Below are 24,313 nucleotides of genomic sequence, written 5' to 3'. Positions count from 1 at the left end.
GCGCCACCAGGGAGGGCCTATTAGATATTTTTGAAAGATCTTTTCCTCTTTAAAGATTTTTCTCTTGGCCCTCCCTGGTAGCGCAGTGGGTTAAAGCACAGCACTAAGAAGCTAAAGCCACTTCTGCATGAGTTTGAGCCCTGCTTGCCTGAGAGGAGATCCACATGGCATGGCAGACCTCTCCTGACCCGCCCGCTGCTCCCCTCAGCAGTGTACTTTGATGATCTGCCTGCTCTGCTCCCCACTCTATCTCTGGCGAATCCTCTCACCATCCCTGCACCTCTGGCCTGTACCCCAATTACAAATAAATAAATCTTTAAAAAAAAATTTACCCACCCCAAAACACTAGTAGAATAAACCCTCCCATGGAATACATCATAACAAATATTTGTCTCCAAAATCTCTATCCCTACTATTTGAGAGTTTCAAAATAAGTAAGATTTACTCTTACTTATTATAAGTTTCTATCTTTATACAATTTGTCTTAATGTTCACCACAACTTAATGTCAATTATTTTGATAATATGTTCTCTCTTCCTCTCTAACCTAGTTATTTAAATCATTTACTTCCCTCCTCCATCCATCTAGACTGTGATCCTTTTTACTTGAGGGTAGCTTAGACCTGTTTTTTTTCTTTTCTATGTTTAAGTGCTTTTTCTCTCTAGAGATCTGTCTGCCTGAATTCTTTGTAATCTAAATTCTGCTTAAATATTAATTACTGGATTTCACACAGAAATTAAGTGAAAATTCAAAAATAATTTAAGACTGGAAGACTTTTTTTTCTATTTTGTTTCATGGTTAAGTTAAGGACAAATAATTTTAAAACTGAGGTGTTAAAATAGCTCTGAAAGATGAAACTCTCAAATAGTAGGGATAGAGATTTTAGAGACGAGTATTTGTTATGATGAATTCCATGGGAGGGTTTATTCTACTAGTGTTTTGGGGTGGGTACAGGAAAGGACCCCACCTAATTTAATTCTTGAGTGAATTAAAATTCATTAGTGCACGCCTCAAGTCCTGGATTGTGGACATTTGGACGCCACTATTTTGTCAAACCAGCCATTAAACAAAGGCAAATACTACCATTTTGAGAGTGCAGGAGCCATGTGACTTAATGAATCAAAGTGTGTGATGCAGGCTGAGTCATGTGACCCCACCAACTTTCCTATCTACCCCAGCTTCTCCCAGTCATTTCCAGGACCCCCTCCTTCAACTGTATCTTTTACTTCCCAGTTAGTTCCCCCAAGCTGAAGAAAGTTAGGTTTGTCACAGCATCTATGAACCACTGCAAGCCAGACCTCAGCCTCCCTGTTAGTTCCTGTGGAGAGGGCAGGAGCCAGCATGCTGCAGTCCTGGAGGCATCTGGAGTCCTTGCAGATGCACCCAGGAACAGCCCACTGTGGGGACTACAGCCCTCGTGTATACAGGAAAAATTCTGGGAACACAGGAGGCTTGAAGTCCCACCCATCCCCCTGGGACTTTGCAGTGGAGGGGTTACAGGGCAACCCCTGGGTTGCCTGTCTGTGGGTCCTCACTCGTGTGCTTAAGATTCAGCTGTACTGCAGGCACACACAAAAAGGTCAATGATGGATTTATTTACAAGGGAAAAGAAAAGGAGCAACCCAGGGAAAGAACTAGAGATACAAGTTAACTAATGCGTCCTACCAGTTCTGCTGACCTGGAACCCCAATAGCATGCTGAAAGGCCTGAATGTGGCATTTGATCAGTGGGTTAGGGAGAAACCCCAACCTGCCTGGAGTCAAGCTTAAAAAGCAGTGGTGTCTTTAACACAAGGACACATCCTTAAAAGAGTGAGAACAGCTGGAGGTGCTGCGCCCAGTGCCTGTGTCTGATCAGTGTCATCTGGGAAACTCCCCATGGCCAGGGCTGGTCGCTGCAGCACCCTGAGGTTCTGTTTGTATGGCCTTGTTCACTGTACCAAGTGATTTTGTAGATCCTTTCTCAATCAGGATCATGAACTATTCAGTAGGTGAGCACAGTGCAATGTATTTTTTTTTCTCTTCTGAAAAGGTGCAGATTGGGCTGGGTTTGGGTGACCATACAGAGCTGCTTTGCCCCAGCATGGATTTGATTAGAGATAGCTTTGACGGGCTACGGGAAGGCCACTCCCATCAGAAGCAGGGTGCCATGTGCAGGGAGAAAGCGGACGTGGACATAGGCCTGTGGCTGGGCTGGGGTCCCGTCTGCAACTCAGCGACTCCTCTCGGGTCTTTGAGGACAGCCAGTGAAGCCCATGCCGGAGCCAGTCATGGCTAAGAACTGCTTCTTCCTGCTCCATCCAACTCTTCCCAAGAGGAGGAATTGCCAGTCGTGGACTTGGGATGGCCTTGAAAATCCATCCTCTGTCCTGGTCCTGCTTCTTGCACCCACCACCATCGTAGGCCTCTGGGCTTGGTGGCAGGAGGTCACAGGGCCTGATAGCGTAAGGAAAGGAGGGCTGGAAAGTGAGGAGGGCTAAGCTCCCTCTGGGGGAGAGGAGGAGGCGTGTGTCTGATCCGCTTCCATTTGCACCCGGGCTTTGGGTCTGAGCGTGGAGCAGCCTGGAGCCCTCCCTCTGCTCACACTGTCACATACATGGGCCCCTGGCACGGCTGGGGCTGGGCACTGAGATGCATGCACTCATCGTTGTGTTGAATAAATTGAGGAGCAGCACTTTCTGTGATGGGGAGAGGCTTCATTTGCCTTTACTTGCAAGATCACCTAATCAGAGAACTGAGGCAAGGAGTGGAGAGGTGGCTTTCTGGAAGGTTATGGAAAGCTTGGAATGTGAAATTCTGGGTAATCTAAAAACACCAGTTGGGCTTTCTTAGGCCAGAGTTGCCACCACTGCTCCCAGGAGGTGTGTGGTGGGGTGGGAACGTTAGGACTGGATCCTAGTCCAAGTTGAAGGGATTAATCACAGAAGTTTTCAGGAAGTCGTAACATGGCCTGTCCTCTGATTGAGAGTCAGGGTACAGCCAAGAGCCCACACTGACCTCTTGCTCTTGAGCAGCCTGAGAACTCAGGGGGAGCCCCTGTGGGTTCAGAGCCATAGAAGCCAGTGGGATATACTGCTTCTTGGGTGTCTCTGGCCCTTGACCTCTGATGAGGCAGTTCTGGCTCTAGGAGTTGGGTCTTGTCTTTAGCATGTGACTTCAGGAAGAGACCTTGAACTGAGTTTTTTGTTTTAAGATGAAAGAGACCCACATAATTCTTATTCCTGCTGTACTGATGAACCAGAATCCATTTATCCTGCACGGTAGTCCAGGAAAGGAACCACCATGGGGCCTGAATGTCCCTTCCACATTTCATGTGTTTGAGATATTACCTTTGGGTGTTTAAACCCCCATGTCAGTGGGGCAGATAGGCTTGTAGCTGGACCTTCCAGATTCAGTATAACAAGTTCCACTCCCAGCTCTGGTGCAAGATTCCACAGAGAACAAGAGTTCTGTGTGTCACTGGACTGCTTTCTGGCAGGCTTGTGAGTTCTCCTTGTAATAACAGGACAAGGCGGGAGGAACTGATTTAGCCTCACATGGAAGAGGAGTAACTCAATTGACATTCCGTTGCAATTTAGCAGTCGGTTAATGGCCACTTACTGGAAAATGTTACCAGGCTCTGTGGTGAATGTTGTTAGAAACTGAGCTACTCTGCATATTTCCCCGGAGCCCTTTCTCCTAGCAGACACTCGAGCTGCAGGAAGTGGCACTGTGTTGCAATAACAGCTTCATTGTTCTTTTGGATTATTTGTTTTGTGTTTCAAAACTAAATATGTTGGCACCAGAGACTTGCCAAGAGCTTGGGGATGGCACAGGGGTCACGGGGTTATTTTGCTGGGTGCTCCCTAGGTTGAAGTTGCCCAGGGATCCCCATGACCCAGTGTCCAGCGAGTGAGGTTCACATACAATTAATTCGAGTCACCTGAACGGAATGTCACTCTATATCCTTGCCTTTACCCATGAAATTATTTCAAATAGCTGGTCACTTCTTGGGTTTTGTGTAATCACATGCTTTGCAAAACATTGGCCAGGCCGTTGAGGTAAGAATGCGATGCTGTGAGTCCTAACTTGGGTAGACTCCTGACTTTGCCATTTACTAGGTGTGTGACCTTGGGCAATTCACTTAACCACTCTGAGCCCCAGGAGTCTTGTTAACAAATGGCCACAAGCGTTCCCAGGGAGTAGCAATCAGCGAGATGGTGTGAGTGGAGGCCGCTGGTAAAGTACCTGGAACATGCTAACCCCATTCATTGCCAAGTTAAACCGGCAGCAACAGAATGCCCCTTTGTTGGGTCAGAGAGTTGGTGGGGGACGATTACGGGGAGAGACTTTCCTCCTCTCCTTCACTCAAGGAACACAGGTGTCGATGCGGGGTGTCGCCACACACCTTGGTGATCTTGTATTGGAGTGCCGGGGAGAGGGCCCAGGGTACCCCCCCTTCCGGCAGCTCCCAGGTTCTGACTCCTGCATCTGCTTGGATGGTAGAAAGCTGATCGCCTGCCTCCGTAGAGTGCCTTTTTGGAAGGCTTGGTCTCGTTCCAGGGGAATCCACAGTGCGATGGCCACATCACTTCATTTCTGGGTCATGTTTTCAACTCCTCCTTCCTACTAAGGCTCTCTCCGTCCTCTCTGAAGTAAATGAAATAATTGTCACCAGCTTCCCACTTAATTGCCGTGGCTGCTGCGCCGAGACTCCCCGCATGCTCGCAGGAAGTCCACTGGCGCTCTTGGCAGCCTGCTGACCCCACGGCACCAGAGCCCAGATTTTTGAGGTCTGGTGGATTCCTGAGACTTTCCTTCTGCGCCCACGTCTGGACGGCGTCCCCAGCCCGCAGTAGCACCCGGGAGCGGCCTGTCCTCTGCCGGCTCCACACGACTGGCACACACTGACGAGGTTGTGGTTTGCTTCTCTTTCCTGCCTCCCCTCCAGAGTACAAGAAGAAGTATGGAGAGGAACACGGCTCCTGCCAGGCTGGGATAGCGGGCTTCTTCACTGAGGTGGGTGTCGGCTGCTAGGCAGCTCTGCTTTCTTATTGGCGTTATTTCCTCGCTGGCATGAGACGTTGAGATGCCTCTTCCAGGGCCCCACTTACTTGAGTTGTGAGTAAGTAGATCCTCAGTCTCCCATCCAGGGAAGGCCCTTGAAACTGGGGAGTTGGAGGGGGAGAGCCAGCTGGTCAGAGGCCACTGAGTACAGTGGGTTGGCTCACTGGGAGCTGGGGACACACCTATTAGATAATTTGTATAGGGGCCACTTGGTTGAGACCCATGGAAGGAATTGACGAGAGGGGTGTCTGTGGGTCAGTGTGTAGTCGCTGGTCTCAGCACTAGCAGCCATGAAGACACGGGCAGCACTGTCCCCTCTCCTAGGAAACCCCTTGGCCTCAGGCACAACTCCAAGCATTCATTCACCCTGTCCCTGACTTCTGAAGGCCCCCAGACTTCTTTGCCTGTACGGGACCATGGACCTAGGCTGGTGATACCTTTTTAGGAACTGTTTTCTCACATGATTCTTACCCATGTAAGTTTACTCTTCCCAGCAACACTTCACTTTTTCAGTATTATTTATTTATTTATTTATTTGTTTATTTGTGCATACAGAACTGGGGTACAGGCCAGAGGCTCAGGGGCGGCGAGAGGCTTCACCAGAGACAGAGTGGGGAACAGAACAGGCAGATCGACGAAGTACACTGCTGAGGGGAGCAGCGGGCGGGTCAGGAGAGGTCTGTCGCGCCATGTGGATCTCCTCCGGGGCAGGCGGGGATCAAACTCATGCGGAAGCGGCTTTAGATTCTCAGTGCTGTGCTTTAACCCGGTGTGCCACCAGGGAGGGCCCCACACTTTTTCAGTATTTTTATGCCTGCCTGCCAGGTGCCGCTGTCATCCCTGTCGCTGGCCAGATTCTCCCAAAGTGCTTGTCACTTGACTTGCAGTGCCTCGACTGTCCTGTTGCTTTGAACACAAAAGCCTGTCCCAGGGAGTGTTAATTGCCACCGCCACCCTGAGAGGAGAGCCATGTCCTCACCTGGAGACACCCTGGCCTTGTCTTAAGCTCCTCACAGCCATCCTTTTATTTATTTCTTTAATAAAATACACAGTAAAATACACATAACGTCACTTTCACCATGCTAACTGTTTTAAAGCACAGTCAACGACTCGGTGGCAATTCAGGCATGACAGTGTGGGGCCACCATCGCCTCTGTCTAGTTCAGAGTGTTCTAGCACCTGACTCTGCACCCACCCTCAGCTTCACTTGCATTTTCTGCACCCAGCCTGAGGTGTCTTTCAGGCTCCAACCACACATCCTGTGGTGGGTGAAACATCAGCTCCACCTCTGGCCTGGGCCTGACCCTGTGGTATCAGAGCTCCACTCACCCCGGGACAGCAGGCGGCTGCAGGAGGGGACACAACTGAGGGGAGGAGAGACCAGTGGCACCCACAGGTTGGTGGGCAGCAGTGCCACCTTAATCCCCAGCTCTATTTCAATTAAAAAAGAAAATGGACCATTGGCAGTATACAGTGTCTTATCCAGAAAGCAAAATGGAAAAGATGCACAAGTCAGAAAAAGCAAAATGGAAAAGTCAGAAGCTTTATCACACGTCACTGTCAAACCAGTACACAGGAGGTGCTTTTCTCCCAGCCCGCCTGCCCCAGGAAATATAGAATTTGCTGCCATTTTCTCCATTGTCTCTGGGAATGGTACCACCAGTTGTTCTAGCTGACTCAAAGTGGAAATGATTCTTCCATTATTCTCTACTTTGAGTAGAGTATTCTCTACCAGCAAGTTCTACCCCAGGCCCTGAGGGCCAATCCTAGAGACCTGAACTTCTTTTTAGCTTCACTCCCACCCTACAAATGCAAGGTGCAGTTGCCTTGCTCCTGGCCCACTGCAGCATGCTCTTGCATCCTGCTTTCTAGTCTGGGGGCCTTGGGAAGTCAGGGACGGGGTGAATGAATGCTTGGCGTTGTGCCTGAGGCCAAGGGGCTTCCTAGGAGAGGGGGACAGTGCTGGCCGAGTCTTCACTGCTGCCAGTGCTGAGACCAGTGACCACACACTGACCCACACCTCTCATCAGTTCCTTCCATGGGTCTCAGCCAAGCTGCCCTTATACAAATGATCTAAATAGGTGTGTCCCCAGCACCCAATGAGCCAACCCACTATGCTCAGTGGTCTCTGACAAAAACAGTAATTCAGAAGGACACCTGCATCCTGATGTTTATTGCTGCTCTATTTACAATAGGGAAGATGTGGAAGCAACCCAAAGGCCCAGAATTAGATGACTAATCAAGAAGATGTGGCATATATACACAATGGAATGTTATTCAGCAATTAAAAAAGATAAACTCATGCCATTTGTGGCAACATAGATGGAGCTGGAAAAGATCATGCTTAGTGAAATAAGCCAGAAAGATAAGTACCTATGGTTTCACTTACAGCAGGAGTGTAAGGGATCAGGAAACACACACACACAGTAATCGTAAAAAAGAACATCAACTAACAACTATAAACCAGAGACATTCTATGAGGGAGGAGAGGGGAACAGGATAAAAATAGGGGTGGCAAGAGCACACGGGACTATGGTGATGGCACATGGGGAAGTGGTGGTGGGAAGTCCACGGGGATTACAACCAAGATGGAAAAAATGCACAAAATGAAGAAAATGAAGAATAATATAAAAACGGTATATATATATATATACACACACATATTTTAAAAACCTCCCTGTATCTCTACACATACAGCTGATGTGAGATGAGTCTGCTAGGTAGTTCTTCCCATCCCCATTGAATGGCACTGCCAACCTCCACATACCAGGCTCACCCCCTCCATCTCCGTAAGCATTTAGGTTGTGTGAGTTCAATGACTGTCATCTCCAATTTACTCCAGTGCTTCAGTGAGCTTCAGGGAACCTCTGTAAGCGTGTGAGCAGGTGACCATGCCATGAACAGTGTGCTCTCAGAGGCTACTGGGGTGGGCCAGGAGTTTAGAAGTCGGAGGATCTGGTTGGAGGTCAGGGGAGAGGCTGTGATGTGGTCCAGCCACAAAGCAACAGGGCAGGCTGGGGTGATGCTTTAGGAATAAAATGATTGTGGGGGTCAGAACACTAAGCCATATCAGTGAGTGGGGTGGCTGTTGGATTTTGGGGTCAAGAAGGGAGGTTTTGAGCAAGGGTTGTGGAGAATTAGAGTGGCTGGTAGAAAGGGGTTCCCCAAGGCAAGGGGCAAGCTGCTCGGTCTGCTATAGAAATGCCAGTGTGAGGTGGTGGGTAGGAGAGTCTGGAGGAGAGTGTTTTCAGGAGGCGTTTTTAGAGACTGGAACCCAGCCTGAGTTAGAAACTTGGATTTGGCCACTGTTGGCAGGTCTCTGAGGGGACTGGGCTTGCTAAGCCTAGGCCTTCTTGGTGGGAGGAGAAAGATTATCAACGTGGTGAAAACTCTGAGGTGTTGCCAAGGGAGTGAAGGGGACCCCGGGAGGGCTGACATTAAGGTCTTGCCAGCTGGAAGAGTAGGGATGGGGGGCAGGAGGAGGGGGTTGGGTTGGATGGACTCGGCGGAAGGAACAGGAAGGACAGGGCTATGGAGGGGAGACCCAGGCAAGGGTGCAGGCTCATGACGGCCAGATGGGCCACTACACTTGCTGAAACTTAACGCTCTGGGGACCAGCACCCGAGGCAACTGTGGGATCCCGGCAAGTTGGCAGCCTGAGGGAGGGCTCTGTCTTTGACCTGACCCACTGTCTCCTGGACACTCTGGACTTTGGCCTCTGCTTCAGTTCCTGGCTTTGGCCTCCCTAAGCAGAAGGGCTTGGAACTCACAGCCTCCCTTATTTCTGGAGCTTCAGCTTTTGGAGGCTGCCGGAAATATGGTTGAAAAGGTCAGGCAGCATGGCTCCCTCCCCTGCTCCCCTGACTCCTGTCGGCCTCATTGTTGCTTGGGCCTGCCTCTGCTGTGGCTGGGCTGTCCCCGCACAGGGCAGCTTCGCCAGCTGGACAGATGGCATCTGGCATCTTCTAGACGTGGCCACACTGCCATGAAGTATTCAGCCCCAAATGTCTGCTTGACCTGATGCGTGGTGATCCAGGAATTGTCAACACTGTTTGATTTTAGATACCACTCGAGTTTTAGCCCATCACTGGGGACACAGGAGAATTTCCTGGGCATTTTGTTTTTGTAGCCTGGGATAACAGGTGATGGATCCTTCTTGGCAGCAAGAGAAGAAAGGCATTTGTCCAGCTTCCATCACTGCAGTACATGATGGAAGCTGGGGAGGGCCGGGGGGTGGGGGTGTCTTCTGTTGCAGACCCTGAGACTCTTCTGCCCTCTGCTTATGCCAGCTTGCTGTGTGCATACTCGCGTGAATAGCCTGTTATCTCGGGAGAGGCTGCTAATAAATGCTCCTTGGGGACAGCCCCACACTGCTTACTGATGGATTCCACACACATGGTTCAGGCAGATGGTGGCCGCTGGTGTCCAGAGACACATTTATGTGCATGACATTTGCATTGGCTGTTCTGGGTGGCAGGGAGCTGAGTGCGGATAACATCTCCCTGTGCTTGTGAACAGTGCCAGCAGACAGGCAAAGGGTGAATGGAAAACGCCAAATATGAGGGAGTTCCAGGAAGACACAGCCTCCCTGCTCTTTCCCTCATCCCTAGGCCCTCAGACTTGGCCTCAGTTTTTCTAGTGGGAACAGAAGGGAGAGGGGAGGTGAGCCCGAGGCTGGCAGGGCTTTGAAGGATTGCGGTGACCATGTCTTACCCTCTTGCTGTAATGTTTGAGAGGAGAGGCAGGGACTTATCAGGCCCTACCAGCCCCTGAGCATCAGAAAGCAGAGTGTCAGCCTGGGACCGGAAAGGCCTTGCAGGCCTGTGGGATGCTCCGAGCAGGTGGAGGAAGCTCTGTAGGTGTGTGTGGGTGGCACTGAGGCCGCCCCTCGCTCACTGTGCTCACCTCTGCCCTTTGCATTTGGACTCTGATCACACATTTTTTTGTGAACTCAAGGTCACGGAAAGTGTCTCTCCTCCGATGACCTATACATTTGTCTTTCTTACCTCTTCTAGAGCTAGCACACAGTCTCTCCCGCAGGACAGATGTGTGTGCAGGTGAGTGAATGAAGTGTGTGTCCATTGCTGCACTTTCCCAGTGTGAGTCTTGAGTGCAGAAAGTGATAGCAGGAGCTACTGCTGGGGAGTCAGCTGCTTCCTTTGTGGTGAACAGGATCTTAGAAACTAGGTGTCCATCAACGGTTAGTCTTGGTCCACAGCTTCCTGCGTTATGAAAAGCAAACCATTCTGGCAGAAATCTGGGGGTTTCTCTTTGTCTTGCTGAGACCCTACTGCTTGCTGAGGTTCTCTCCCAGACTGAGCGCAGAGCGTGGGTGGTCTGAGGCACCATCCTGACGCTGTCACACCTGGCTCTCCCGCTGCGTGCTCTCGTCTCCTTTCTGATGTTCTCTTTCGATGCTTTGGGCCTTTCAGACATTGGTTCCCTAGGAATTCAGTGTGACTTTGTGAATTGTCTTCAGAAACTCAGTCTTTGTGGCAGGGTCTAGCCTTCCTGACTTGTAGGGAACCAGTAGCTTCTGAAGTGTTGAGGCCAGCTCTGCAGGAAGGGGCCAGTCTGGGCACCGCTTCCGCAGTATGGCGGTGTGTTGCAGCATCAACAGGTGGGCACAGGTACACTGTGCCCATCACCTATATGAGTCCAGGTGAGTTTTGGAGTTTTGTGTACACCTGAGGGATTGCCTCTAGAAATTGTCTTCATTTTAACCTATTTGGAAAAAACTGCTCCCTAAAATATTTTGTACATCTCCATGTTCACTGGCCCAGGGGATGTCATCCTCAGGGACTTCATTTGTTGTGTCTTGTGTAAGTTTTCACGCATAGTAGGAAATGCTTCATAAATAAGAAGTGAAAATGAAGGAGTTTGTTAGAAATTTAAAAAATGCTTTTTGCAGTGTAGGTCCTTAGAAAAGAAGGGGTCCCCTGTTGGCGGGGGAGGGGGGCAGGAGGAGAGCTGGGAGGCTTGGCCTGGTCATCTGTGGCTGCAGCTCACCGCTTCACAGCGTGTGCTCCATTTTATGCTTAAACGGCTTCATCCTAGGAATTTGTTTTGCTTTTCCTGGTGTGACTTCTTAAGAAGCTCAAAGAAAATATATTTTAGGGGTAAATGAAAATTCCCATAATCCTAGCAGCCAGTGGAAAAAACCATCCATGTTCTGCAGCTTATCTTTCTAATCTTCTGTCTGTATATAATTGTTCCTTTTATAAACATGATCATATCATACATGCTCTTGTTGGCACTTTGTGACTATCTCAGTGCCCGTCGGTCTTCTCTTGAATTTTTAGTGCTACAGAATTCTGTTGAGTGGATGGATCATGACTTAGAGGTAGATGATGTTAGGAGTTCAGGGCATTCTTAACTTGTTCAGTGTTAATGTGGCGCCTTGTGGGTAAAACTGTAATTAACCCTACTGACTTCCTTGGGTAACTGAGTCATGTTTGAGCACTAGAATTATCACTCTTGGTCACTTGATGGTTTGGTGGCACAAACATACTCTTGGGCCTGTTGAGGACACAGGACCAGTTATCCCTAATCTGGACACGGCGTGTCTTTTGTGTTGTTTCCGTTTTTAATTCTAGTACTTTCTCATGCTGTCTTTCTTCTCTTTCTGGTCTGTGTGATTCCCACAGTGGGCATCTCTGATTTCTCTTGCTGTTTTTCTTTTGAGTTTGTAGTGGGTCACTGTGGCCAGAAAACCAAGCTTTAGAGCTATCCCTAAGGAGAGAGCCTGGAGTAAGGACTTCAGGGGCTTCCTGCCAGTGGTTCAGCTTGGCACTATTGTGTTAAAGAACATTTTGGTGACTGTTTTTCTCTCAGCATGGCTCAGATGGAGTTGCTGGATGAGGGACTGGAGGTCAGGCTGGTGAGGTGGTGGTGTCTTTTCATGACCACCAATCCCTGGAATTGTCTGACTTAAGATCATGTCAAATATTTGTTATTTCTTTGCTTGATCCTGGTGTACAGGTGAGGAAATTGGTTCAGCTTCAGCAGTGATAGGGTAGGGAGGTGGTGTGTGTTCCATTCTGCCACCTTGTTCTGTGTCTTTAGTCCTGGGAAGCTGGTGAAGATTTTTTTTTTTTGATCCACTGATGACAGGTCAGGTAGCTTGAGTTTAATTTTAAGTTCTTGATTGTAACTGTGGTTTTCAACCCACTGCCCACCCCCTCTTTAGCTTCCTTCCCTGTTTACCTTTGGTTTACCTTTGGTTTCTCTTTGGTAGGAGCTGGTGGTGATGGGTGCTCCAGGGTCATTTTATTGGGCTGGGACCATGAAAGTGCTGAACCTTACAGACAACACCTATTTCAAATTGAATGACGACACGATCATGAACAAGCGGTACACTTACCTGGGTGAGTAGCTCAGGGAGGTGGCAGGTAAGAAAGGGGACATGGGGGTCACTACAGTCATGCTTGTGAAGTACTTACTGCATTACTGGTAAAAGACAAGTTTGCTGGCCTTTATATCTGTTAATTGACTATGGTTTTTTTTAAAGATTTATTTATTTGTGCATACAGAACTGGGGTACAGGCCAGAGGCTCAGGGGCGGCGAGAGGCTTCACCAGAGACAGAGTGGGGAGCAGAACAGGCAGATCGACGAAGTACACTGCTGAGGGGAGCAGCGGGCGGGTCAGGAGAGGTCTGCCACACCATGTGGTCACCTCCGGGGCAGGCGGGGATCGAACTCATGCGGAAATGGCTTTAGCTTCTTAGTGAAGTGCTTTAACCCGCTGCGCCACCAGGGAGGGCCTTGACTATGCTTTTAACCATGGCTCTTCCATATTGAGGCAGAGAGACCAACGGAGGGGACAGAATTAAAACCATGAGATTTAATTAAAAAGCTCACGGTTGAGCCTCCAGGGACGCAAACATTTTATTTTCTCATTTTAGCAATTACTCAAATTCAGATGATCAGGTACACAATGATTGCAACAGAGTCCTGATTTTCCGTGCTATTCCTTTGCATGGAGGTCTCGGCTTCCTGGGCCCCAGACTGGTTGCCACTAGAAATAAGAACCAGAGATTATTGGTAAGGAGGGCAGCAAAGTGCTGAAGTTTAATTACAGACTCACAAAAAATTTCTTTTATTTATCAACCCTTTTAATCTTCTAGAAAGAAGATAGACACAAGTCTAGTTCTCAGCCACCAGGTCAGGTCATGCCTATGTAAGAACAGAGATAGGCTGTCTGTGCTTGTGTACATGCTAATTTTACATGACTTTTTTTCTTTAATTCATGCCCTAAATGCCATAATTCTGGACTAAAAAAGTGAAGCTAATTTTCAGAAGGCCTAATAATGAAAAAACAGTGCTCTTGACCTATAATGAGAAAACAGTGCTCTTTCCCACTCATCACCCACAACTTAAATCTAGGGGCGGCTCTGCCCTCCTTTTTGCATAGAGATTTTCTTGTGAGATGACAGTAGAGCCACTTGCCTCTTTCCTTCTAACTGCAGGGTTTTTGTCTTGTTTTGTTTTGCCCAGCAGCTCTACCATAATACTTGTACTCACAGTCTTTGGAGTGTTTGCGTTCTGCATGCTCTTAGACCCTTAATGCTGTCATTGACTGAGTGCTTGTTCTTTGCCAGATTCTACAATTCAATTCTTTTAATTCCTGAAACAACCTTTTGAGCTAGCTGTTATCATTACCCACATTTTACAGGTAAGGAATCTTTGGTACAAAGAAGTCATAACACTTCCCAAAGTCACATGATTCATAAATAGCAAAGTGAGAGTTTTATACCTGTTGTTCTAAGCTGAGTCTGGTTGCTGAACTTCCCCTCCCTGAACTGTGGCCACAGCACTGACCACTGATACTGACCCCTCACTAGGCTGTAAATACCTTGGAAGAGGGAATTTAAGTCAAATTTATAGGGGACTTGGTCTAAAAGCCTGATGCATAGTGGGAATTCAGCCTTGTTTATTTGATTTGAGAATGAAGAGAAGGCAGAAGAGAACCTGTTTGAAGAAGCAACTTTAGGGTCTGGGAGAGGTCCTTTGGACCTCAGGACCTGAGGCTCCTTGCTGTGTTTCCAAAACAGAGGCCCTTATCTGCTGCAGGGCTTGCCAAGGTTATGTGACCCATTGACATCACTCAATACTCTCAGCCTCCAGTCTGAGCCTGTGTCCAGCCACTTGGCAGATAAGAATTGATTGTGATATGCTGTCATCACAAAACCCAAACATTGTCTGATCACAGCATTAGGGCTTGAGGGTGATGACAACGTTTGGGGAATATATGGTAGCTGGTGCAGGGTTTTTGCTGGCTAGATGAGAACTTCAGCTTGCTAGGAAGACTCAAAGAAAGAATACGTTTAGACTAAGCTTAGACTTTTTTTTTTGTTTGTTTGTTTGTTCTGATACTTCTTTTGATTCCAGATTCTTTGCCCATCCATCCGTCCATCCATCCTCATCTTCTTCTTGCCCTCCCTGAGGAAGGGAATGTGACATAATGGTTTCTTGCAGTGGCTTTGGCGATACTTTGGTCTATGGGTGGTGATTGTATGGTCATGTACACATGCACAGACTTAAGTTTTACACTTCAGATGGATGTACTTTATGAAAGCATAGTTCAAAATGTGAACAGTTGCAGAGTATTTGGTATGATGCCTCCTCCAAAAAGGACACTCAGAAAGCACTCTCTTGTGCCCTGATGTCCTTGTGAGGCATGCCCGCTTGTGAGCTAAACCATCTCACAGTAAGACTGAATGCTGCCATTTGTTGCCTGGTAATTTCTCTTTCAAGAATCCCTGGATCATAATCATTGAAGGAAAGGATGACTGATAAACCACCTTCTCTGCTGGACCTTTTCTTCCCTGTGCTGCTTTTTCAACTCTGCCCTTGGTTTCTGTCCCCTCTTGCAGGCTATGCAGTTACCGCCGGCCACTTCTCTCACCCATCCTCCACTGACGTGGTGGGAGGCGCCCCGCAGGATGACAATATTGGAAAGGTGAGGAGAGAGTCTGTGGTGCACGAGGGGGCAAGTGGAGGGGAAGAAGCTGCCCCAGGATAGAGGTTTGTCCCCTTAGATTGCTGAAAGACTCGCAGGTAAGTGATGAAATGATGAGGGACCTCCTGTCTGTCGCCTTCCATCACTTTTGACAGTTTCTCTTGAAAGCTCAATCAGCGTGACTGTAACTCTCAGACCTCTTCATTTTCTGCACATTCTCATTCAAGAGTGTTTTTCACAGCTGACTGCGAGGTAACTTAAGAATGTGTTCCGTGTGACTGTGAAATTGTCCAGTTTCAAGTCCTCTGCACTCCCAAACCCTTTGCAATATTGACTTGGATTTAATGGAGCCAGGTCTAGTCTGAGTTATTTTTGTGATTTGATTTATTTGCCCTTGGAACCCAAACTGGTTTAGCCCAGAGACTGAACTGGCACTGTGTGATGCACTTTCTCTGAAGTATCTGCCCAGATTGCAGTAAAGATCTAAGGCTGCCCGAGTCCCTCTGCGAATTACGACCACAGTACTTAGTGCTGTGCTTGTTGGACTGTTAGCTCCAAAGGGCAGGAGTTCCAGATGAAGGCCAAATGCAGGAATCTGCATTTCTGACAAGCTCAGCTTTCTGGTAAGAAAGGCTGAGCACAGCAATACTCTTTGGATCTCACACCTAGGGGTGAACCTCCGTGTGGAACCCAGTCATTCTCCAGGTTCTCGGAGGCTGGGATCTGGAGTCTGGAAAGGATGAGATGGCTGGGACTACTGTTATTAGAGATTTCTGATAACTTCTGATGTTGGCGTGATCAGTCAGTGAGACCTGACTGCAGTGTGTTCTGAGGGTTGTCTCCCTGGATATTCCTGGGGAGAAGATAGGAGCTGCTGTCACATTTGTTAGAGTGTTCAGCCTGCCCTAGACACTGATGCTAGGGAGGGAGAGTCTTGAAAATGAAACCAGATAATAACCCGGGACTCTGAGTAAGAGGAAGGCATGCAGATGAACCCAGATAACTTTCAGAAAGAGCTGGGTCTTTCTGAGTCACATGGTCTCTTGTACATACTCAAGGGAAGACTCACCAAGAACTGTCTCCTCATTGATGATATCTCCTTAGGAGGATCCCGCATCTCCTGGTCCTTGGTAAAATGCTTTCTTCCTAGTTCAAAGTGATGAAGATGCCTCAGGCTGACCACAGCAGTTTTTTCTCCTTACCAATCACAGGAAACTTTATGCACTTTTATTGCCTTCTCTTCAGATGACTGTGATAACTGTAGAGTCCTGTCAAGTTCCAAGATGAAAATGGTTTTTATAATCGATAAAACCAGACAGGGAATCCTGAATCCTGTTAGCAATAAAGACTATGAAAATGCTACTTTTGGTTGGAACACACAAGACAGTGGGGAAGCTGATTGTCATTGGCAGAGTTGGGGGCTGGAATATGTACTTAATTTCCCAAGACCCCAGAATGGACTCTGTCTGGCCTTCAGAGTTGTTCATTTCTGGTGTCAGGGGATGAACATTAGCATTAAGGTGGTCCCTTACTGTGACTCTCATGGGACACTCTTCATAAGTTAAAAAACATAGTCATGGGACAAGTGGCCTTTAGGAAGTCCTACTCAATGTGACTTATGGTGGAGATTCATGGTGTAAAAACTCATAATGAAGACATTTATTTAATGGTTCATTCTGGCAATTTCTAAGCTAAACTTATATTTTATCCAAGCACATCTCATGACACCCATGTTGTCTGGAATCACTTTGGGAAAACGTATTGTCTAAAATACCTCAAAACTACCCCTGCCCCCTGGCCTTATACTGCAACACCTACTAAATAAAGGAAGGAAGGAAATACTCCATGGAAGAAAATACTTTTTAGAAGAGATGACTTATTTGCAAGTAATCTGGAACTCCTGGGTCTTCTTGTGCTTCTATAGAGGACTAGGTTTAAGGGCAGTGGAGGTGATATCCTGCTCAGGATTGAAGTGTGTTTTCTTTGCAGATTTAGTAAAATGAGAGCTATACTGGTTTCATTATTTAGCAGTCAGCATGAGCACTCTGCTGTGGGAGGTAGCTGAGAATTGTCTTTGGTCAAGGCTCAGTCATCACTAGATTTCTTTTTTCATTCCATAGGTTTATATTTTTAGAGCTGACCGAAGATCAGGCACCTTAATTAAGATTTTTCAAGCATCAGGTAAAAAGGTGAGATTCTTGGTCTAAATGTTTCTTGTTTGTTTGAAAGATGTTATCACGTGGGATTCAGTTCTTTCTTTTGAGCAGATTGGTTCACAGGCCTTATCTGTGTCCTACATTTATAGAGCATTTCTACTTCCCTGTGGGGGCCTTTCTCAGCATTATGTGTGACCTGCAGATTCTCCAGATTGATGTTGGTTGGAGGAAACATGCAGCTAGATGAGTTTGTATGTGGCCAAATACTGAAGTTTAAAAAGCTGGCCCATCACCTAGATACCCACTGGAATGAGGGTGTGTTGTGTCTCTCTCTGCCCCTCTGTCTGTCTCCCATACATACACATCTCCACCTCCAGAGACATCAGGCACAGTTGAGTCCAGGTAGCAAATCCACCATCTCTAACTAGCTTCTTCCACAGGAGGGACGTTCCAAGGGGCTCTCACTCTCCTGATCTCATCAACCCAGCGTTGCACCCTCCTCTGCTAACCATGATCCCTTTGCCACCTTTGCTGTGGGGACTGCTGTCACCAACGGAAACCAAACAAAAGTTAACCAGTTCTTTTGGAATCTTTTTTTTTTTAAGATTTATTTATTTGTGCGTACAGAACTGGGGTACAGGCCAGAGATTCAGGGGTGGTGAAAGATTTTACCAGAGACTTCACCAGAGTGGGGAGCAGAACAGTGGGCAGATTGACAAAGTACACTGCTGAGGGGAGCAGCGGGCGGGTCAGGAGAGGTCTGCCGCGCCATATGGTCACCTCCGGGGCAGGCAGGAATCAAACTCATGTGGAAGTGGTTTCAGCTTCTTAGTGCTGTGCTTTAACCCGCTGCGCCACCAGGGAGGGCCTCCTTTTAGAATCTTGATCTAGAAAGATCCCAGGAGAGCTGCCCAGAAATTAACCTTGCTTGTGTCACCTCTTAATCCTCACCCTGGGCCTGACCTGGTTCCTGCAAGTTCCTATGCTCCAGTCTACTTGCACTGCAGTGTAATCAGCAGTTAAGCCAGTCAGAGAATTCTGTGGTTAGTGAGCCTGGGGTCAGCAGTCATGCATACCTTAGTGTGGCTTAGCTCAGAAAGTTGCTTTGCAAGATTGGACTCTCCAAGGGGACACAGATATAGGGTGTGAGGTGAAGGGGGTCATTTGGAGGCTTGTCTTGGAGGAGGCCTTTGTGAGCTCTGGGAAGCAGGGCAAGATGCCTGGGGCTTGCGAGGGAGTCTGGAGGAGAAGGGAGAATGTCAGAAGAGAAGGTGATTTTACCCTCTGCTGCCCTAAGAAAAGGGAGCGGGGATGATTGTTTCTTTTCTGGACAGCCCATGTACCCCAGTCCCTCTGTGAGTTACCTCTGTCCATCAGCCTGGCACCACTGCATTTTGTTTTAATGTTGAATCACATTATGAGTTCCTCAAATCTTACGCACAAGTACGTTTTTGCAATGTTGACAACCTTAATGTGATGTTAACACAAATATATACTTGTCATAATTTTTGCAGTAAAAAACGTACCACCAATCTCAATTTTGTGAAGTTTTCCCCGAGAATAGCTCTGCACTCCCTTCCTGCCACCCCAGGACCATTTGACCTGTGTTATTGTAATATTTCCAAGCCCTAAAGCAATGGCACTGGAAAATGACTGAGTGGTTCTATAAAAAAGGTTTTCCAAGCATCCTTAAAATCAGCAAAGAAATAACTCCATGCTATAAGTGACCAACGGAGTTCCAAAGAGCACGGAGGGTGTTGAATGCTGCTGAGCTGAACATTTCAGATCTTTCTTCAAAAATAACCAACGAGTGTGTTTACTGTGGAAAACCCAAAGCCCCCCTGCTCCCCCTCAAATGTACCCAGGCTTGAAAGGATTCTTCTTTCACCCCCAGCTTTGAGATACCACCGAGGCATAGCAGGAGTGAGTTTAATATGTGCAGTGTGGTGATTCAGTGTATGTATATATTCGCAGCCATCTCCACAACAAGGTTAGTCAGCACATCCGTCACCACACGCTGTTGTCTTAGGGCGTCTCTATGAGCTCCACTGTAGTGGAGCTTGAACACATCAATCACCCTGTTAGGCTGTTTTCCTGTTCAGCTATAGCTATTCCTTCCCAGCTGCCTATACAGCTAAAACCTGTCATCCTGGCATAACTACCAACATCTATCTATGCCCTTTCTCTTCCAAATATGCCCAGGTTTGGAGGATGACTTACTCGGCCACCTCCCTAGGACTGGATTTGCTGACACTGAGTTTTAGGACAGGCAAGCTAGCAGGGCCGGGCTCCCCTGGGGAAGGACAGAAGAGCCTGGGCTTTGCACCACCCAGCTCCATGGCTGTGCTGCTTTTCATGTTCCTTCGGGCTGGGTTTGTTAGGGTCAGTCCTTCACCCTGGCGCTTACTCGTGGGCCTCCTGCCTTCTGTTTGACTGCTCGCTTTACCGTCATCGTCTTTCTGCATTTGAAATAGGACATTACGCTATACATCTTATTCATTTAGCCAGAAGAAATGAGACCTTCTCACCTCAGTAACTTCTCCATTGTTCATAGGGGAAGGGTATGACCCTGGCTTTCAAGAGCTCCTTCAGCTTTACCTCTTGTCTGGAGTCACACACACGGGAAGGTTCTGCCTTAGTAAACCGACAACCCACTTCTGCTAATTTTAGGCCAGAATTCTATCAGATAGTCCTGTCTCCTGGTTTTACCATGACGAAAACAGCAACAAAATGCTTCTGTCCTTTTTAGTTGATGCCTTTCATAGAAACCACCAACGTGTGCAGTTCAGATGTGAACACAGGCACACAACTCTGCATCTCTGGGTTCATGGAATTGCTCTGGTCAAGGCACATTCACCCTAGGACATGGCACTGCCAAATTGAGGTGTTTCCAAGTTCACTGATTATGTGAAACTTTTGTATGTAAAAACGTAGATAGGGAACTTCATGTATATGATTTCTGGTTTAATACTGATTGATGAAGATATCATATTCAATAGCCCACTGGAATGAAACAGATAGTTCCCCTGGGACTCAGCCAGAGAGAACAGCTGGAAGCTTTAGTCTTCATCTCCTTGCTTGGCTCTTATTGGTTTCTTTACTGAAGTCCAGAAAGAGATATTGGCAAGGCCACTGAATGGGTGACTGACAGCTTGGTTTCCGTGCTCTCAGCCTCCAAGATGCTTAAGCTTTCCCATGCCCTTGTCTCTCGGGAATGGGTGATTGGGGCATGGTGGTGGATTGAGTGAAGTGGCCTGGCATGTGACTGGGTAAGGACTTCTGTGTCCTCTTGGCCAGGGGTTAGCTGCAGGAAATAGGCAAGGGTGCCCTTCACTTCTCTCAAACTCCCCTAGAGTAGCTGCCAACAAATTCTGACAGTGGGGGGAAAAAAGCATGCTCATGTCACTTTAAAACCAGTCATTGTAGTTGAAAACCCATATTTTAAAAGTTAAGGGATTTAAATTAAAAAAAATTATTTTAGAGTTTGTAAACTGGCATCCTTTGGAAAATATATAATCTACAGAAACTTTTGTTTGACCTGCAGAGTATGTTTGTTTCTATTTTTAATATGAATTAGCTGCCAGCGCTTCAAAATAGACACTTCAAAAAACTTGTACCTTATTGGTACACCCGGGCAGGTTGCCTTCTCTAGCTCAGCCCCTGTACATAGTAGTGGACTGCAGCTGGGCAGGCTGCCCCTTTCGTGTGGTCTATGGCCTACAGTTTACCGCAGTCTCCACCACTCCCCACTGTTACTTAAAACTGAAGTCAGATGTTCCCTGTCACCTGTCAGTATGTGCAGTGTCCGTTTTTTTTCTGATACCTGTATACCGCCTTGTATCCCAATGGTATTTTAGGTAGATTTTGAGATCCCTGATTTAAAATAACAGGCAATGAGTGAAGCTATGATTAAAGAAGAGTCAGTATAAATCAGGCATGTTCCCTCATTGAGTTGTACCTTTTTCTGTCACTTTAGCTCTTACCTTCCTGGCCAATCTAGCTATGTGCAAGACTGGGAGAGGGTAACCTATTTCCTCTTAGAATGTTTATTTTCATCTTACCTTGTGTTGTGAAATTTCACATTCCTACTTGATTGTCCTTGCCAAATGTCTGATCTACAAGGTAATTTTCTTATGGTTGTAACTTATATTTGCTACCTCAGTTTACATATTGAAAAACAGTACCGGATTCTCCGGGGATCGGTCATTTGTTTTCCCTGTGGTAGGGCTCTAGGAAAGGGGACTCTGAGCCAGTTTGCTTTGGTCAGGGGTTGAGTGGGGTCCTGCTTGGCTGCTAGGAGGCCTAGGGAAGTCAGGTGCTTCACTGCTTGCCTGGGCACTTTACTTATTATGGGGCCGTCACAGCCTCTTAGGGGCTGGGCTGCAAATGTTCCTGAAGCCATGGGCTGGAGGAAGCGAGGGCCTTCTTGAGCGAGGGCAGACACTGAATGCTCTGTTGCGACTCGACTTGGTTGCAGATGGGCTCTTACTTCGGCTCCTCCTTATGCGCAGTTGACCTGAACGCGGACGGCCTCTCAGATCTGCTGGTGGGCGCCCCCATGTTTTCTGAGGTCAGGGATGAGGGGCAGGTCACCGTCTATATCAACCGAGGAAACGTGAGTACAGTACTGGGTACAGTGAATGGGGTGTGGGAGAGGGATCTGGCAAGTAGTGGCTGAGCACCCCCCTCCACTCCCCTGTCGAATACTGGGCACCACTTGCCTGTGGAGGGGAAAAAGCCTACCTTAAAAAAGTGAAATATTCCATTCCTGGCAAGTTTTATGCAGTGTTAACTGTGTGCAAGAGCAATGTTAACAGTCTTCCTGTAGTGCTTACTATTGACATATATTTACCATGTGTACAGGAACTGTTTTTCCTTATTCCAGAAGTGATTTCAGTGTGATGTGCACATGGTACCAAGGGTTCCCATATCTCAGGTGGGAAAACTGAGTCCCAGGGAGCCACGACTATCTCTGCCAAGATTGCTGGTACATGCACCTTCAAATGAGCTTTGTCAAGCACAGGCAAGAAGAAATAGAAATATGTCTTGTTAAAACTATTTTAGGGGGCAATATGCTGGGAGTATGATAAAGCAGGATGGTCACAAATGGGGAAAGTACAGGCTCTCTAAATGATGCTGGGGAAGCCAGAAAGTCCTACATAAAAGAGTGAAGTTGGATTGCTTGCTAACCCCATACACAAAAATAAACTCCAAATGGACTAAAGGTTATCTGCAAGACCTACCATAATAAAATACATAGTGCAAAGTATTGAATTATGTGTGGCACAGTGAGTCTGATACAGACAAGTACTGGAGGCCTGCACAGCAGACAGTTTGGTGCTACAGAACACTTTCAAAAAGAAGTGGCCATCATGAACATATTGAGTGGTCTGAGGTTAACAGGGAGGCAGGAAGAAGAGGGGCAAGGGATACAAAGAAGGGTGGTGGAGAAAAAATAAAGTATAAACCACCACTTGCAAAATCGAATTAAAAAAAAAAGAGGCAGTCACGTCCCACTCTGTTGTCACTGAAATCCAAGCACCTGTAATTGTTTGGTTTTGTATGTGACTTACATGAACATTATTGACCCAGAGGAAGTTTTCCTTTATGTTGCTCTTTTCCTCCCAAATGTTCTTATGATTGCCCTTCAAAAGTAGCTAATTGATGTGACCATCTGTGCAATTTATAGTCATGGACTGGTTTTTTTTCTTACATTAGCCATGGAGTGTTGATGATTCTATTGTAAAGAGTATTTTTCTGTGGTTAGGTATTTAGTCTTTGTTGATATAGAAGTAAATAGTTCCCATCCCAGTGAAGCAGTCTGCCGTTCTTGTATGGCTTGCAACAAACAGAGAAAGGGAAACCTGGGCAGCTACCACGGGACAGGTAGGTAGGTGGGTGGGTTTCTACACTGTCAGGAGAAGGCAGGCTTCGTCTCTGCTGAGTGAGGTTCTCCTCTCGCCTTTAAGGCTGTGCAGGCTGTTGGGCCTCTTGCTGAACAGGTGGGAAGGAGCCCTCCTGCCACCAGGAGAGAAGTTTCGGTGCCTGTGATTCTGCCCAGGTGTTTCCTGTCGCTGGGCCTGCTCAGGGGCGGCATTCTGAGCACTGGTTTTTTATTGTTTTTTTTTTACTTTGTTCTGCTTGTTTTTGTTTTGTTTTCCACTCTTCCTTCATCCTGTTTCCCAGGGAGCCCTGGAGGAGCAGCTGGTGCTGGCTGGGGATGGAGCCTACAATGCACACTTCGGGGAGAGCATCGCCAGCCTGGGCGATCTCGACGACGATGGCTTCCCAGGTCAGCGAGCTTGCTGCTGTCCCCCTTTGGAAAAAATTGTTTTTTGCTGCAGTAGCACTGGTTTACAGTCTGTGTGTGTACAGCTATGGGTTGCCACATGATGCCCATGCCCACGCAAACTCTCTGTGCGGCCCACTGCCTGCCTCACTTAGGGTTGGCTGCCTGCCCTCCAGCTCTGTGCTCCTGGATCTCCCACCTGCTCCAAGGGCCCACCATGTGCTCTGGGAAGAGAGGTCACTATTCGAAAAAATGTCCATGTAGACTCTTGGGACTAAGCTCTGAGCCCACTGGAGTTTTTGCATTTGTGTAGCCCCTTCTCATCAGCTCAGTGTTCTTTGCTGTGTGTGTGTGATGTAAGTGAATGTTAGGATGGGGCCCCTGGACTTCTTACAGCAGAGAACCTGATGATTCTACCATGGACCTTGGGTTGGGGCCTCTGATGTTCCACTATGTTGTGAGCAAAGCGAGGGAGGAGAGAACGTGACATTTCTTCTCTCCCCCGAGAGCGACAGGATTGCCGTCTCCTGCTGTTTACTCAGCATGTCCTTCTTGGCTCTGGCCTCTCCCTCTGGTCCCTTTGAGGGACCAGAGGTCCCTCTGTTCATGGTACACATGTATACACCATCGGCACCCATGGGGGCCCTGCCCAAGATGGACTGGGGTGGCTCTTGCCTCAGGCTAGACATCCAGGCCCCTTTGACTAGGCCACTGGCTAGAGTGAGCTTGTTGGGCACATGGCTCTTTCCCCTTGACCTCACTTCTGCAGACGCATGACTTTTGTTTTGTTAGAAGAAAAGGAAAGAAAGGAAGATGTAAGTTTAGTTCCTGGGAATACTGTTGATGTGTGTGTGTGTGTGT

The 24,313-nt window shown here is 47.6% G+C and overlaps 1 protein-coding gene across 1 annotated transcript in view; it reads left to right on the top strand.

Moving 5' to 3' along the window:
* Positions 1-24,313, top strand: part of ITGA9 (integrin, alpha 9) — a 263,996-nt gene that overhangs the window by 30,668 nt on the left and 209,015 nt on the right. The window contains exons 6-11 of the mRNA XM_004676316.2: positions 4,930-4,997; positions 12,283-12,412; positions 14,922-15,007; positions 17,128-17,196; positions 21,641-21,778; positions 23,350-23,455. Coding sequence (XP_004676373.2) covers positions 4,930-4,997; positions 12,283-12,412; positions 14,922-15,007; positions 17,128-17,196; positions 21,641-21,778; positions 23,350-23,455 — 597 coding nt within the window. The remainder of the gene's footprint in view (positions 1-4,929; positions 4,998-12,282; positions 12,413-14,921; positions 15,008-17,127; positions 17,197-21,640; positions 21,779-23,349; positions 23,456-24,313) is intronic.

This window comes from Condylura cristata, unplaced genomic scaffold (assembly GCF_000260355.1).
Source record: "Condylura cristata isolate star-nosed mole 26May11 unplaced genomic scaffold, ConCri1.0 scaffold00004, whole genome shotgun sequence".
Classification (NCBI taxonomy): domain Eukaryota; kingdom Metazoa; phylum Chordata; class Mammalia; order Eulipotyphla; family Talpidae; genus Condylura; species Condylura cristata.
The sequence above is the reverse complement of the archived record's forward strand: the minus strand, read 5'-3'. Positions and strand labels throughout refer to the sequence as shown.